Source organism: Calliphora vicina, chromosome 2 (genome assembly GCF_958450345.1).
Source record: "Calliphora vicina chromosome 2, idCalVici1.1, whole genome shotgun sequence".
Classification (NCBI taxonomy): Eukaryota; Metazoa; Arthropoda; class Insecta; order Diptera; family Calliphoridae; genus Calliphora; species Calliphora vicina.
Genome location: NC_088781.1, coordinates 140016670 through 140034776, shown reverse-complemented (window position 1 = coordinate 140034776; position 18107 = coordinate 140016670). Strand labels below are relative to the sequence as shown.

The window sequence follows — 18107 nt, the reverse complement described above, 5'->3', positions numbered from 1 at the left end:
TCGTTCCGGCCCCAAATGACAGGTTTTTCGTTACTGATCGGTTTCGTTCCCAGTTTTCGTTGCCGATTTCTGAAACTAACTTTTTTTCGGTCCAAATGTATGGAATTTCGTTTTCGGTGCCGATTACGGTGTATGCGGAAACTTAGCTTTATATGGGTTATATTTTAATAAAGCAAACTGTTTTAGGATTATGTAAAAAAGTTCCTTATAACCTTAACTTTAAAAAGTTAATTTTTTTGTTTACCATCATATGATTACATTATTCCTTTACTATACGTAATTTTAAGCATGATTTCAAAGCTAAAAACCGCCGCCATCTGGCTGTCAACAACTGAATTTTTGAAATTTCTAAATATGTTTAAGAAATCTACTGCTATGCTTAGTACTCAGTATGTGTAGTGTTATATTTAAACCGGAAGTTGAAATTTCAATTAAACTTGTTTCAAACTGACCAACACAAATGCAAAGAAGCCAGAGAAATTAACACCATATAGTTATACTAGCCCACGAAGGTTGTGTGGGAAGGTTTTGTTTTGGTAAAATGATAGTAATCATTTTTATGTTGCTAAAATTTCATAGTTAATGAAACGGAAATTAAAATAATTGAAATTAGTACTTATAAACGGAAATTAAAGATATGTCTCTCAGCCTCACAATTATTAATGAAAACTTAACCCGATGTTAGTACTAACTCTAGGTCATAATTACTGTAACCTAAAATAAAGTTCTTAGTTTAATTTAACTGCAAGTATAGGGCCCAGATTTACTTGAGTTGTTATTGGGGATGAGTAATTAAACGAATAATCAAACATTCTGATTAATCAATAAACTAATAAATTAATTAATTGATTAATCAACTGTTTCAATTCAAAAAAACTAGTGTATTATTCACAGATTATTACACATATGCAACAAATGAAAAACAATTATTACAGATATACAACAAATGTGAAAAATGTAATACAGAAGAAAATGGTTATTTTGACCTTCTTTTCAATGGATGTGGTTTGCAGAGCGAGAGAAAAAATACAATATTCAATAGGCAACAAGTGTGATATATATTTGTCCCTCTTTCCCAATCACAATCATTTTGACATTTCCCTTTGTTTGTTTTCTATTGCCATATGGCTGATACCAGCTAATTCATATCTGTATAATTTGTGCTATGATTAATCAATTATGTAATTGGTATTTTGAGTTTTCAAATTTGAATATTTTTGTTCAAAATTCAAATTATATGGATATTTTAAATTATTCTAATTTCTGACTAATCAATTCATGAACTTTTTGCATAATAAAAAATTAAAAAATTCACTTTATAAGAGGTATCAATTTCTGCAGAAAAAGAAATGTGAATGAAATTACAAAAGGCTCATGAATATAAAGGTAATGGCATTAAAATTGCATTTACTTCGGAAATTATATGACAAGTATGTCTGTAGGAAAGAATATGCAACAACATATGATAATTAACGAATAGATAGAAAAGTAGGACGGAAGTATTTTGTAAAGATAAACGGTTTTAAAGGAAATTTCTTCGAATTTATATCGATAGAGTATCTACGAATTCAGTTCTTAAATATAGGACATTTCTAAACTAGATTGGGAAACAATCTGCAATTTCACTCAACTGGACATCGAGGTCGGTCGGCGTTCATTGTGTAAACAATAGGTTTAGGAGAAACTCTATGATTGGGAGCAGAAAATAAGGGAAAAACCAGGAAAACCTCGATTTTGTATCTATATCTCGATTACTAAGTCAGTAATGTAGACAATATGGATATCCAGTAATAGATATTTCAAAGACCTTTGCAATTGCATATTTAAAGCTAATGTAAGTTAGACCTAAAATGGGTTAAAATCGGGATAAATATTTTTTACCCTGAATTTTTCTTTCATCAAAAATTTTGTATTGTTATAAAATTGTTTTCACTAATAAATTAAGAAACTTTTTTTTTAAATTAAAAAAACAATTATTTTTAAAAAAAAATTTTCCCAAAAAAAATCATTTTCAAACATTTTTTTTTTCAATTTAGCTATCAAATTTTTTTATTTTAAACTACAATTTGATGAAGCTCTCATATTTGTTTATTATATGTTTGTTATTTTCCTTAAAAAAAAAAACGTTGCAGCAAATGATCAATATATGCTTCTTTACTTTGGAAATTAATGTGGGATTTAAAAATTTGATTAAATTTTTTTTCAAATTCAACATTTATTTCCGCTATTTTTAAAAGCTTAACACATAATTCATTTTTGTTAAAATTAAATGCACCATAGACATTTTTAATTATCAAAAAATGTCTTGTTTTTCCCAAAAAGCTAATTAATAATGTTAAAATAAATTTTGTTAAAAGACCCCTGGGAAAATTATAAAATCTTTTACACCATTTCCAATTAAATTTCTTATTGTATTTCAGACAGTTTCAATAGAACTTTAGAAATTTCCAATTCAATTTCTGAAATTTCTGAATCAATTTCAGATCTTTTTTATTTAAAAAGATCTGAAATTGATTTAGAAATTTCAGAAATTGAGTTGGAACTTTGTAAAGTTCGATTGAGAGTGTCTGAAATATAATTAGATATTTCTAAAATTCATTGGAAATGCTGTTGAAGATTTTATAATTTTCCCAGGGGTCTTTTAACAAAATTTCAGAAAATTCCAATTATATTTATTTCAGAATTTTGAATTTGTGTTTCAGAATTTTCCAATTGTATTTCATAAATTTCTAATAGAACTGAAAATTTCTTAAATACAAATTCAAAATTCTGAAATAGAATTGGAAATTTCTGTAATACTATTAGAAATGGTGTAGATATTGTTTGCCCCCAAAATAGTATGTGTAAAACATAACCTTGCCAGCAACAATTCAAATGTTGGACTGCCGTTTGTAGTTATTTCTCAAGAATTGAAAAAAAAAATTCTTGACGAAAATAACAAACCAATAATTAGAACGGTTGTGTTAAATTTAAAAATAAATTAATCATTTGGAAAAAAAAGAATCTTTTTTAAAAAATACTTTTGAGTAGCTTCAGTATGATTTTTCATGTGTACACAAGTTATGCGAATGTATTGAATAATTATTAACAGTTATTTACGTAAAACGTCTAGATACATAAAGTAGATACAAATAACAAGTGCCAAATACAGCATGATTTAGAATGAGTTCTTGGTTGGCTGGTTGGTTGGTTGGTTAGATGTTTGGTCAAGAATAAGAATATGAATGAATGAGTGAATGGCTTAAAGGTATGTGGTTGTGGACATAGATACACAAAGACTGGTTGTACTCGTAATAAGACTTGTTAATAGAACAAAATTAACATGTTAAAAAAAATGTTGGTTTTCTTTTCTTTCTTTTTTTTTGTGGGTTACTAAACAATTACTTTAAAATTGGTTTATTGTGTGGTTAAATGAGGGTGGGGTGTTTGTTTTTTCTTTCTTTTAACATGAAGTTGACAAATTAAGGTTTTTTTCAGTACGTTTTGTAACTCAGTTATTTTTTATTTAATGGTTAGTATTGATGCCAGTCTAAATGGAACTTAAAGCTTTACCTTTGCAGAATATTAATTTTGCTTTAAAGTTTGTTATAATGATTTCAACTATAGATATTTCTGTTGTTTTTGCTACAAATTTATTTAGTTTACCATTAATTATGCCGCAAGACACCTTTTTCTTTAACACACATTTTATATACATATAAATTTGTGATAGTTTTTTAAAAAAAAAAACTAAATGGTGCTGACTGGCGTTCAGAGTGTTTAGTAAAAATTTCCAAGACAGTTTTTTTGTTTTCTGTTGTAGTTACCATTAACGGTTGAATAAGTTGCGTGTGAAATTTTAAACTAAATTTTCGAGAAAAAAAGTTCACTGAACTAAAAGGGTTTTTAGCAATTTCTTATAACTAAAATTTTGATTTCTAATTATTTTTAATAACTTCTGGTATCTCTTCTTTTTGTAATTTCTTTGTAAATGTTGGCATAGAGCAGTAGTGGTGGTGGCGTTGTTGTATTTTATTGTTTATTTAAGCCAGTATCTAATAGTTTTAAACAGTTAATTTCCTCCTCTACACAAAATTGCATGGCTGACTAAACAAACAAGAATGTTGTGTTGCTGTATCTGTCTACAATGATTATTTTTTTAGTTTTTCATATTTTTTTCTTTTAACAATTTATTTGCTATTTAACCTACAATAAGAATTATTGATACAAGAGTGTGTGTGTTTAAAAATAATAAAAAAATTACAAAGAACCGCACCATAAAACAGTTATTTGTACGCTTTTAATTTTATTTAATATATGTTATAGATTTATTTTGAATGGTGGCAGAAAAATAAGATTTTTCTTTTTTTTTGCAAAAAAAACAAACCAGTTGATCCTGATATATGTATGATTAAATCATATAAAATGTATTTCTTTTAAATTTCTATTTACTTTAGCAAAAATAAAATAAATAAAAACCTAGTTATTTTATTGAACTAACCTATTTTTGAGACCTCTTTTTCTATAAAAACAACAAACACAAACATACATATAACACACACATTCTTTTTTTTCTACATAAAAAAATTAAAAAAAAAACTTCTTAAAGAACGGAATTTAATGCATGAAGTAAGAAAAAACCAGCAGCCACAATAACAATAATAATGAAAACCCACTAACAACAACAAAAATCAAAAGACTTAAGCAACCAACCTGTTTACTCTACTCACATATTTTAGCTGTTCTCTCTCTCTCTTTATGAATGTGTTTGTTTGTAGAATTCTTTCGTTTTACTAATATTTTAGGGTTTCTCTTTTATTCTTTCGCTTTCATAACTATTATTTACTTAAAGCTTTATGGCTTTTTAAAGAATTTTTCAATTCTGCAATTATTTCTATGAAAATAAAAATCATTATTTATTTATTAATAAATTATTTAAAAGCCCCTCCCTATTATTTTTTTCTGTTGTACTAGTATTTGCTATAGAAATTTATGTAGAATAATAATTTTTGGCAGATTTATGGGAAATTTTGAATTTCAATTTGAATTTATTTATATCCGTGTTTGATGTGTGTTACAAAACGGTAAATTTTATTAACTTAAGGTATGTTGAACGGTAAATTTGATTTGCTTATTTATTTTAAGTACTTGTTCTACAATTTGTTTTACAAATTATAGCTTCCAGCTTAAATTTTTAATAAAGACTTATCATCGAAATATGAATCATTAAGTGAAAAAAATGTAAAAGAAATATTTAATAAATTGTTGCAAATTTTCAAGAATTTATCATTAAATCATAATAATGCTAGCAAAACCAGTATCATCTGTTTTACGTTATTAGCTCAATTATATCATTTCTTAATGATCTAAATATACGATCATCAATTTGGTTTCAAGCTAGTTAAGTGCTGATCTAGAGATTTAAGAAAATCGTTATAATTAAAGATATATTTACTCTTTCAACCACGCTTTTTGTGTATAAGTTTAAAATCAGAACAATTGCATTTTTAGTTTAATCTAGGTATATATTTATCTAACCAGATGGCAAAGTTTTGCCAACGATGACTTCAAAAAATATAATTGTTTAGCAAAATGGCAATAGATGCCAATAAACTGTTTTAAAGACTATAGAAAAGGTGGTTAGTAAAGTGACCACCAAACCGGAAAGAGTTAAACAGTTTACATCCCAGCCGTTCTAGGGAACAGTCCCGAACTAGTGATTTTACCTATCATTTAGGGTAACAACTAGTTACATAACCAGCTAATTGACTAGTTATTTTAGCACGTGCATGTCGTAATGGAACCATTTTGATTACAATGATGCTGCCTGATAGCTGTTCCAAAGCAGTCAACGCATTAGATTCATATACTGGATACATTGAGTCAGTTACCTTATTAGCTTGACAGTTAAAAAGACATCTCATACACAGTCCAATAAGTGATTGCTTGTAAACAAACCTCCCTCCGACAACTTTCAAATATAGTACTTATTGTGGGTAAAAAACTACTTTCTAAAGTACAGTATAAATAACGTTTAAAGTGACTACATTCTAGATTACTTAGAGACACTTAAGTTGAAGCTCGATTAAACTAATAGATTTTAGTCTTTTAGCTATCGATCGGTAAAGTACAGGGAATAAGTAACAATAAATTTCTAAATTCAAATTGGGATTCAGCAGGGAAGTATTTTCATTTGCTAAAAATGAAAGCAAACTGATACACACAGTCTCAAAAGTGAGATATTTTTGATTTTTTTAGGATCATGAAAATCATTAAAGTCCGACTTAATTTTGCATGATTCATACATTAATATATCTGCAATACAGCCAGTTCGCTTACTATTTAAAATCGAGTAAATCGACCCACAAATCAAACTAGGACAACCTTGATTTTTCACCTATTTCTGATCTATATCTGGCTTACTAAGTCATTAATATAGAGAATATGGATATTTAATGATAGATATTTAAAGGACCTTTGCAACGACATATATAACGCCCTAATAAGTCGGATCTACAATAGGTCAAAATCGTGAAAAATATTTTTTAACTAAATCTTTTGTCATATAATTCACTCTAATAAATTTAAGAAAAAAATTTTCGCTAATAAATTTAAATAATTTATTTTGAAAAAAAACTTAGTAAATAAATTTTGAAAAAAAAATTTGCATTAAATTTTTTTTCACTAATAAATTAAAAAAAAATATTTAAAAAATTAATTTTGAAATAAAAATTTATTTTTTATTATTTCACTAATAAATTAAAAAAAAATATTTAAAAAATTAATTTTAAATTAAAAATAATTTTTTTTCACTAATAATATTCAAGAAATTAATTTTGAAATAAAAATTTTAAAAAATATTGAACAAAATAAATTTTTTTTAACTTATAAATGAAAAAATATTAAAATTAATTTTGGAATAAAAATTTAAAAAAATTTTGAATTTTTTTTTTTTCAAAAAATATTTAAAATTTTTGTTTTAAAGTATAATTTGGTGAAGGATATATAAGATTCGGCTCAGCCGAATATAGCTTATTTACTTGTTTTTATTACTTTCATTTATGTAATTATAGAATATAGGAACGTAATTTCCACTAAAGTCTACTTAGAATATTTTTCTTAAAATTCGAAATCCCTTATGCAGGAAATAAACTGAGAAACTCTGTTTACAAGAAATTCACTACTGAACCACAGCGTTATAAATTCATATATTATTAAAGAGAAAAATTATAGGAAAAAAAAACAAATTCAACTGGTTTAAACCATTAAAAACAAGACAACAGCAACTACAACAATAATAATAAAAATAGTAGATTGTATGTTTTGTGAGTTTCATTGCATGTTTTATTTATTTATTTCTATACACTTTTAAATACAAACATATTTACACACTCATTTACTTACTTACTTGCTTACATACTTGATTATTTACTTACATATGTAAGTAGTAAAGTATACATTGATACGCCAACAACAATATGTATGTAAGTATGAATGTTTGTACAACAACAACAATAACTAGTGTTGCAAGTGGTTAGCATTAAATACAAAGAAGTGGAAAATAAAACCGTTAAACAAAATCTAGCTGGTTTAGTTTAAAACTTAACTCGCGTAGAATTTTAAAACAAATATAAAATAATAGTAATAATAATCATACTCTTTTATTCGTATTCATATAGCAAATAAATGAAATAGAAGAAAACAGAATAACATTTAAAACAACTTTATTCATTTACAGATACGAGATTATTTATTAATGCTAAAAAGAAAATGGTCAGACTTGATCCCCTTGGGAATAGCAGGTTGTAAATATTTCAAAGTTTTACTTTAACAAAAAAAAATCATGTTAAATGTATTAAATTTAAAGCTCAATGGAGGGTGTAAGAAATGAAAATAAACACACCTGTATTACGGTATTTCTTTTTATTTTGAGTTTCTTTTACATACATTTTTATGTATCCCCATGTATAATTTACATATGTAGATACAAATTTATATAATCATCATAAGTAAGAGTAAATTATTTGATTGATTGATTTGTAATACAATACATAGTGTGTGGAACACTTGCAGACATAAATACACAACCGACTCATTATAATTAAATGAGTTTTGATTTTAACATAAATATTAATTAAGTTTCTAAGTACTGAGTTAAGTTAAACTAGAGCATGAATAAAATCTTATAAATTTTCAAACAATCTTTAGGAAAATTGTGAACAAGTTTAAAAAGTTTCTTCTCCACACCATTTCCAATTGTATTTCAGAACTTTTAAATTTTTTAACTGAATCCCATTTTAATTTCGGAATTTTCTATTTGTATTGGATGTATGACTTAAAATTGAGGGATTTACAATAGATGGCGTATCTTTGAACGGGGCTTTAGATTTCAATAACTTATATGTCATTTTGAAGGGTATATATGAGGAGCCGCAGAACAAAAGTGCTTTTTCGAATCTTTTTACAAACTGATTTTATGGTATTTTTATAATATTTGGGTTGAAATCTTTTAGAAAATATAAATTTCCCAAAATTTTTAAATTTTCAAAAAAGTACCTTTTATTCTGCGGCTCTTCATATCTGTCATTTATTCTCACTTAGTTATTGAACGTTATAGTGTAAACTAGGGTTCTATAGTTGAAACAAAAAGTCGACTTTTCGACTTTTTTCAACTACTCGACTTTTGAGATAACTTAATCGATTGTTCGACTTTTTTTTGGCCAAATTGTCGATTTCGACTTTTCGACTTTTTTCAGCAAAAAGTCGAATCGACTTATAGAAAGTGAAAACAACAAAGTTTTCTTTGCTTCGAAAATGTTGAATTTTGTGCCAACAAAGCGTCATATGCTTTATTTCTTTAATTTGGTAAAACAAGTGCCGCTGAAGTTCTCCGATTGCTCACCGAAGCTTATGGTGAATGTGTTTCACTGGTTTCAACATGCGAGAGATGGTTTGTTCGGAAGTGGTAATTTAGACACGTAAGACAAAAATCGACCAGGCCAGCCACAAAAAGTTTAAAGACCATGAATTTGAGGCATTACTTTTCGACTTTTTTTCGTTTTTTAAAAAGTCGACTGTTCGACTTTTTTGAACTATTCGAGTTTTGAGATAACTTAATCGATTGTTCGACTTTTTTTTGGCCAAATGGAAAAAAGGTCGATTGTTCGAACATTCGACTTATAGAAAGTGAAAACAACAAAGTTTTCTTTGCTTCGAAAATGTTGAATTTTGTGCCAACAAAGCGTCATATGCGGGAAGTTTTGCTTTATTTCTTTAATTTGGGAAAACAAGTGCCGCTGAAGTTCTCCGATTGCTCACAGAAGCTTATGGTAAATGTGTTTCACCGGTTTCAAGATGAGGGAGATGGTTTTTTCGGTATGTTCGGAAGTGGTAATTTAGACACGAAAGACAAAAATCGATCAGGCCAGCCTAAAAAGGTTGAAGACCAAACATTGGAGGCATTACTCCATGAAGATTGTTGTAAAACTCAACAAGAGCTTGCTAAATCATTGGGACCTGCTCCAGCATCAATTTAAAAATGTTTGCGAGCAACAGGATTCATCCAAAAGCAAGGAAATTGGGTAGCATATGAATTGATGCCGAGAGACCTTTGGATGTCCGAAATGCTGCTTGAACGCTATAAAAGAAACATATTTGTGAATCGATTCATTACTTGCGATGAAAAATGGATTCATTACGATAACCCGAAGCATAAGAGATCGTATGTGTAGCCCGGCCAACCAGCCTAATTGAGACCAAAGCCAAAAATCCATGGCGCTAAGGTAATGCTCTGTATTTGGTGGGAGCAAAACGGTTCTATCTATTATGCTGAAATCTAGTCAGATCATCACAGGGAAACTCTACCGAACACAACTGATTCGTTTGAAGCGAGCATTGACCGAAAAACGCCCAAAATACGTGGACAGACTTGGAACCTTAATATTCCATCATGACAACGCCAGGTCACATGTTGCAATACCTATTAAAAAGTATTTAGAAAAAAGTGGTTGGGAAGTTTTGACTCGCTCGATTCGGTTCTCTCTGGGATACGCTTCCTTTGTAACAGAGTATCCGAAATTGGCATGATTCGGTCTAGGCCTCAAAAGATGAGCAGTTATTTTGGCTCGAAATCCAAATGTTGCCAGAAAGAGGGGAAAAGGTCATAGCTAACAATGGTCAATACTTTGAATAAATTTATATTGCACAAATATTTCAAAATAAAAGCTAAACATTTGAAAAATACCACATTTTTAAGAGTTATTTATGCACATTAAAATTCCTATCTGACTGATCTCTTTCCTTAACTATTCATATTCATATGTAAGCTAATGTAATTTGCTGAATATGGGTGCATTTATGAAAGTACTGCGATCGTACATGTTGCACACTTCTCAGATTTTCAAATATTTATTATTGTTTTTTTGATTTACCGTATTTCATGTGCGCGTATTATTAGTAGTTAATTTAAAGTTTTTTTTTTTTTTGTAAATATTTTAAGTAAAATAATAAAAAAGCAAGAAAAGAAAGAAGAAAAAAAAGTAGAAACACTTACCATTTGGACATGAAAAAACATCATCAGCAGCTTTTACTTTGCAGGCGAATATTAAAACTACACATATGAAAGCGGACAGCCATTTTAAACTGGCCGCCGTCAAGCCTCCCATGACACAGCTTCTTAAAATTGAAACCTTTTTCTTTTATACGTTTTCTATTTGCAATTGATCAATTGTAATATAACTGGAAATAGAAAAAATTAAGAAAAAAAAAAAATCATTTAAAATTTAAAAAAATCAAGGCAGGTTTTTTTTAAACAAATTTATGTTTACATGTTTTAAATATATTTAAAGATGAAATATAATAGTTGCCGTTTATAGTCATTCATTGAGAGCTTGTGCTTAGTGATGTTAAATTGTTTAAGGAACTTAAACTTCTCAGCTAAAAATCTAAATCTAAGTCAAACGCGAAGGCTAAACTACAGTTAACAATAGAATTTACATTTGTAATATATTTTTTGTTTGTACTCTAACATACAATACGTGTTAATAATTACATGTGTATATATTTTTTATTATTATTTTAGTTTATGAGAAACTATTTTGTTTTGTTAGAATATTTTTTTTATTTTGTTTTGGATATACATAAGTTGTTAGTGTCATATTTCTAAAACAATGGGAAAATAAATCTGTATTAAATTAAAATTTTAATTTAATTTAAAATGTATACAATTCTGCTTAATTTGCTTAATCTTAAGCTAGCTAAATTGAAACAACCTCAAAGTCTGGGAGTTTGGAGAAAAATCAGTTATGTTTTTTTATCATAAGCAAATGCACACTTTTTAATAGGAAATATTTTTATTCTCAAATATTATTCGAGTTAAATAGTTATTTTTCTTAAAAAAACACAATTTCTACAGAAAAAAAGAACAAGTAGCATTTCCTTATAACTCAGTAAATAAAAATAACTTCCAAGGAACTGGAAATGTAATAGAAGTTACTACATGCAGAGAAAAACAAGTAAGAAAGTATGGTCGCTCAAGCCCGACCATATAATACCCTACACTAAGTAAAAGATCAAAAACATTTTTCTTTTAAAATTTCGATAATTTATATTTTTGAGTGATTTTCGGAAGTGGACCTTATATGGGAGCTATGACCAATTATGGACCGATCAGCATGGAATTGGGTCGTGTGATTTATGTCTATATGAAAGTTAACTATGTTGAATTTTGTGTGTATACCAACGATTTATGCACGTTAAAGTGATTTTCGGAGGCTGGTCTATATGGAAGCTATGACTAATGGTCCATAATTATCGTAACAAAATTTGTTGACATGAATTTTGTATATGGGGCATTTCATGTCAAGTGAACCAACTTTTGAAATCGATGTCTTCCGATCGGGATGAAATTTGCACCAAGGTTAGCTCTATTGGATAGTAACTCAGACACAATTTTTCAACAACATCGGTCGAGAACTCTCTGAGTTATAGGGGGTAAAATTTTGACAATTTGGTCAAACAGGGGTTTTTTCTTATCCATGTAACTTATTACCTATTGTTCTTAGCAAAATGTGTCCCAAATAGTATAGATAGCTATTTCTTCGATCTTTCGAAAAAAAATATTTAAAAAAAAAAATAAAAAATTTTTAATATTTTTTTCCGAAATCAAAAACTATTTTTTTTCGAAAGATCGAAGAAATAGCTATCTATACTATTTGGGACACATTTTGCTAAGAACAATAGGTAATAAGTTACATGGATAAGAAAAAACCCCTGTTTGACCAAATTGTCAAAATTTTACCCCCTATAACTCAGAGAGTTCTCGACCGATGTTGTTGAAAAATTGTGTCTGAGTTACTATCCAATAGAGCTAACCTTGGTGCAAATTTCATCCCGATCGGAAGACATCGATTTCAAAAGTTGGTTCACTTGACATGAAATGCCCCATATATAAAACTTATTTGGAGTGGAATTTGTGGAGATACATATATAAATTAAACATTTATGGCCGATAAAGTCCAATTTCGGAAGGACATTTGTATGGGGGCTAGGTGAAATAATGGACCAATTTCAATAGGCTTGGTCTTTGGGCCGAAAAAATAATATATACCAAATTTCATCGAAATATCTTCAAAATTGCGACCTGTACTCTGCGCACAAGGTTTACATGGACAGCCAGCCGACCAGCCAGACGGACGGACGGACATCTTTTAATCGACTCAGAAAGTGATTCTAATGTGGGTGTTAGTGTAATATTTTTGGGCGTTACAAACATCTGCACAAACGCATTATACCCTCCCCACTATGGTCGTGTAGGGTATAAACATGGTTGTGGTAAACATAATCTAAGATCAACATATTATGAGACGATTTGTGGTTGTAGTTCAAACATATTATGATCGCTAATAGAAAATGAAGATATTCGTAATATCAAAATAATATCTTCTGAAGTAACCATATTATGATCCAAAGCACACATAATATAACCCAAAGTAATCATATTATGACCCAATGCAATTATATTATGATCCATGGTAGGCGTTCATATTGTTCAGGTTACGATGATTTTCGTCAAACAACCCGAATGTGAACCAAAGAGCGTATAAATACACACATTTCATTCAGTTGCTTGATGTTGTTGTAGATATTTTATTTTGTACCCAAAAAAGCACACAAATTAAATGCCTCTTTTTGCCTACCAATGATTATGATCCAGAGTAATCAAAGATCAAAGAATGTCAAACAAATTTGTGCTAAAACAATTTAAAGAACTATATTTTTAATACCGTCCACCTAAATATAGTGAGATTAACAGAAACTCCATTGGTATAAAGAGTAGAACATCCATATTTAGTGTTGATTATAAACGGAATTATACGTATTTAAGTTGGTTTGTTAGAAAGACAACTTAAAGCAGAATGCAATTTATTTCAAATGCTTAAAAATAATATCTTATTCAGCAATTTACAATTGATATAACCACCGATTCTTACCACTTGCAACAGAGTTTGTCCCTTTATAATGGGAGTGAATGCACTTTCCAACCAATTTATAGTTGATCGTTTATTTCAAAAACCAGTCAAGTAACAAAAAATCCAAAATTGAGTTATTAGGCTGTTACTGTTTTGTAAAGTTAAATATATCATTTAATGCAAACAAAATTAAATACTGCCCAGCTATTATGGTGAAGTAAAGTCGAGAAATCCGTGTTTAGTACAGAAAGAAGATAAGTGACAGCATCTATTTTTTTCAACAAAAGTAAAAAAAAAATAAATGATTTACAAGCTCTAAAATCCTACTGGGTTGGATATAAAGAGTTTTATGGCAATACTTTTTTCAATGACATTCAACGGAAGCAGAATACACTGTAGAACGAGTGATTGATGACATAGATGACAATTAGTTATTTCAGAACAAATATGTATATGATGTTAAACACTTTAAAAAGTTAGTTTGTCATTTAACTTTTGAAGTTCCTAATAAAACTAGAATATTTGGTATGCTATTTACAATATTGGTTGTTTGTTTTAGAAACCAGACAAGTGCAAACTTTATATTATTATACTCTTCACCTTCGTGAGAAGGGTATGTATAGGTTTGTCATTCAGTTTGTAATTTCCACAATATAATTTTCCGACCCTATAAAGTATTTAAATTCTGGATCCTTATAGATAGCGGAGTCGATTAAGCCATGTCCGTCTGTCTGTCTGTCTGTTGAAATCAACATTCCGAAGCCCCCAAATAACTTACATACACGATTCATACATCAATATATCCGGAATTCTTCCGGATCGGTTAATATTTAAAATCGAGAAAATCGGTTCACAAATGGCTGAGATATAAGGACAGTCTAGATTTTTTCCTATTTTTGACCTATATCTAGATTACTAAGTCATTAATATAGACAATATGATGGATATCTAATAATAGATATTTCAAAGACCATTGCAACGACGTATATAAGACCATAGTAAGTTGGACCTACAATGGGTCAAAATCGAAAAAAATATTTTTTAACCTGAATTTTTTTTTCATCAAAATTTTTTTTTTTCGCAAAATATAAAAAAAATGTTTAAATATAAAAAAAATTAAATTTAAAAAAACAATTCGAAATTTTTTTTTCAAAAATTGAAAAAAATTAATTTTGTTTACCTAATAAAAATATTTAAAATTTTTATTTTGAAATATAATTTGGTGAAGGGTATATAAGATTCGGCACAGCCGATATTAATTTTGTAAAAGTAATTTTTAGATAAATAGAAGTTTTCTTTGATTTACGCAAAATTAATAATTTGTTGCTTGACTGGTTTTTGAAATAAAAAATTCAATTAATAATTGGTTTACAGTACCCGATTGGCTCAATAAAAATTATAAATAAGAGAAGGAAAAAGGGTAAAAATATTTAGAAGATCTTTTTTGTTCTCACTCAATTTTGTGGGCTTATATAGGATTGATACTTATATGGCATTTATGACCTATAATGGGGAGATAGTCGTAAAATATTGTAACGATATTTTGTATGTAGTTGATTTTCATATGTATTATTCGTGTCAATTTAGTAATTAACGGCTAACAGTATTTTTAGGAGAATTAAACGTATTTAAGTGATTTTCGAAAGTAAGCTTTATATGGGGTCTACGGCCAAGTATGGAACCATCCAAAAAAAAATGGTATTGCGATTTTTTTCTTGGCTCGAAACTCATTTATGCTGAGTCCATATGCATTTAAGTACCTTAAAGTCATATTCCGGGAAGAAATTTGGACCGATTCTGACCATTTACAACAGAGTTTGTACTTTGATCATATGACTAATGAGTGAAAAATTTCATGGTATTCTCAGTAATATATTTACCCAAAATAATAAAAAATATGTGAAACTTATCAACATTTTTGGATATTGTCTTATATTTTGGTTCATAACTCTGGTTCTACAAATTCGATTTTGACGATTTTCAATACCAAACTGCTTAGGAATATAATACAGATTTGGTGTAAATTTCATTCATTTCTATTATGTATTGGGGACGTGAGAGTGTTTTAAATATACAAACAGACGGACAGACAGACGGAAATAGCCCAATCGGCTTAGCATATCATAACGATGAAGAAAATATATACATTGTTAGATCAATATTTCTCAATGTTACACACGGAATGACAAACTTATGTATATCCTATTTCAACACTTTTAGGGCCATTATTACAACTTGCCTTTATAGTTAAAGGTAACTTTAAGCAATAGAAAGGTACCCTTAAAGTTAAGTTTAACTATAAAGGCAAGTTGTAATAATGGCCTTTAGTGGTGTAGGGTATAAAAAGTGGTTACGCTTTTTTGACTAAATATTTCCCATGTGTTACACTCCTAACTTAAGATTTTTAGGTAAAAAAAGGCAAAGAAAATGTTTGTTAATATTTTAACGAGTTCACTCATTTGCTTAACATTTATGTAGAACTTTTTAAATGTCAAAGCTACATTAACCAAACAAATTATATTGCGTATGCAGTTTTCAAATAAATTATGATGGTTTTTCATAAAACAGCCAATGCTAGAGTACATTTAATTGTTGTCTTCTTTAAACGTGGGAATTAAATGTCGCACCTTGTATTAGTTATTAAACATAACTACTCATCTACACCGTAACAAATTGTATCTATATACATTTGTATCTTAGTGTAGTAAGTTGTAAATAAATGTACTCATATTACCATCATTATATTTAAAGTTAGTCAGTCTAACAATTTGTCTGTGAGTCTTTATGGTCACAGACGACATTAGTTGAAAAATCAACAAACAAATAGAAAAAAAAATACAAAAAATGTTTGGATGATATTCATTTGTATAATAAATAAAATAACAATGTCGATGTGGCTGCCTGCATTCAGTGGAATTTAAGAAGAAACAAAACTCATACAATTGCTGGTGTATGTATGTATCTATGAGTAATATTTGTATTTTCTCTGTCAATAAAAGTGTTGTTTTTGTATTTTTTTTTTTGGAATACACTTTCATATGAACTTTCACTTTAGCACTAACCAAGTACCTGTATTTAAACATGTGTTTGTTTAATAAGTTTTTTTTTTTGTATGAGTGTAAAAAAGTATTTTTTTTTAGTTTTGAATTTTGCCTTAATGTAAAGTTAGGTTTTGTGAACATGTTGAGCTTGGCTTTTGGACAATACCTAGTAAATATACAATATATAAAGTTACATACTTTATTATGGGTGCATTATAAGCCTGCTTTTTGATCACCACTGTCTTTTCTGTTGGTTTGTAAGTAAGTTTGAATAAGTTTCCCTGGTAATGCTTGTTTCTTTTTTGCTTATTTCTTGATTACATGTAAAAAAAATGCCATTTTTTGTATAAGGCTCTTTTTAGAAATGCCAAACATTTTTGCTGTCGTTGTGTTTTTTTTCACGTTTTATTGTTGTATGTTTTTTGTATCCGAAATACTAGTAAATTTTTTTTTATAAAATCAAACTGGTTTCTGGTTGATTGTAGTTTCATTTTAGTTTTTGTTATTTTTTTTAATATTTTTTTTTTTTTGGAATTTTCGATAACCACCACCACAATGAAGTGGAGAGGTATATTAAATTTATTAAAACGTTTGCAACTGTGAAGAATATAAATATGAAAGGATTAAGGCTTATTTCGGACTATAAAAAGAGCAAGGATTAGGGCTTAATTCGGACTATCAAAAGAGCAAGGATTAGGGCTTAATTCGGACTATCAAAAGAGCAAGGATTAGGGCTTAATTCAGACTATTAAACGAGTAACTATTAAGCACTAATTCGGACTATAAAAGAAGCCACGATTAAGGCTTAATTCGGACAATAAATAGAGCCCTGATTAAGGCTTAATTCGGACTATGGAAAGAGCCACGATTAAGGCTTAATTCGGACAATAAATAGAGCCACGATTAAGGCTTAATTCGGATAATAAATAGAGCCACGATTAAAACATAATTCGGACTCTAAATAGGGCCACGATTAAAGCTTTATTTTGACAAAAATAGAGCCATGATTAAAACTTAATTCGAACGATAAATTGAGCCACGATTAAGGCTTTAATCTGACGATAAATGGAGCCACGATTAAAACTTAATTCCGACAATAGAAAGAGCCACGATTAAAACTTAATTCGAACGATAAATTGAGCCACGATTAAGGCTTTAATCTGACGATAAATGGAGCCACGATTAAAACTTAATTCGGACAATAGAAAGAGCCACGATTAAGGCTTAATTCGGACAATAAATAGTGCCACGATTAAGACTTTATTCTGACAATAAATCGAGCCACGATTAAGACAATGAATACTTAATTCAGACACTAAATAAATCCACGATTAAGACTTAATTCAGACACTAAATAAAGCCACGATTAAGACTTAATTCGGATAATAAATAGAGCCACGATTAAGGCTTTATTCTAACAATAAAAAGAGCCACGATTGAGACTTAATTCGGACAACAAATAGAGCCACGATTAAGACTTTATTCTGACAATAAATCGAGCCACGATTAAAACTTAATTCGGACAATAAATACTGCCACGATTAAGACTTTATTCTGACAATTAATCGAGCCACGATTAAGACAATGAATACTTAATTCAGACACTAAATAAAGCTAC

The 18107-nt window shown here is 28.7% G+C and overlaps 1 protein-coding gene across 1 annotated transcript in view; it reads right to left on the bottom strand.

Annotated features, from left to right (window-relative positions):
• uif (sushi, von Willebrand factor type A, EGF and pentraxin domain-containing protein uif) overlaps positions 1-18107 on the bottom strand; it is a 51974-nt gene that overhangs the window by 23039 nt on the left and 10828 nt on the right. The window contains exon 2 of the mRNA XM_065502235.1: positions 10532-10716. Coding sequence (XP_065358307.1) covers positions 10532-10643 — 112 coding nt within the window. The 5' untranslated portion in view covers positions 10644-10716. The remainder of the gene's footprint in view (positions 1-10531; positions 10717-18107) is intronic.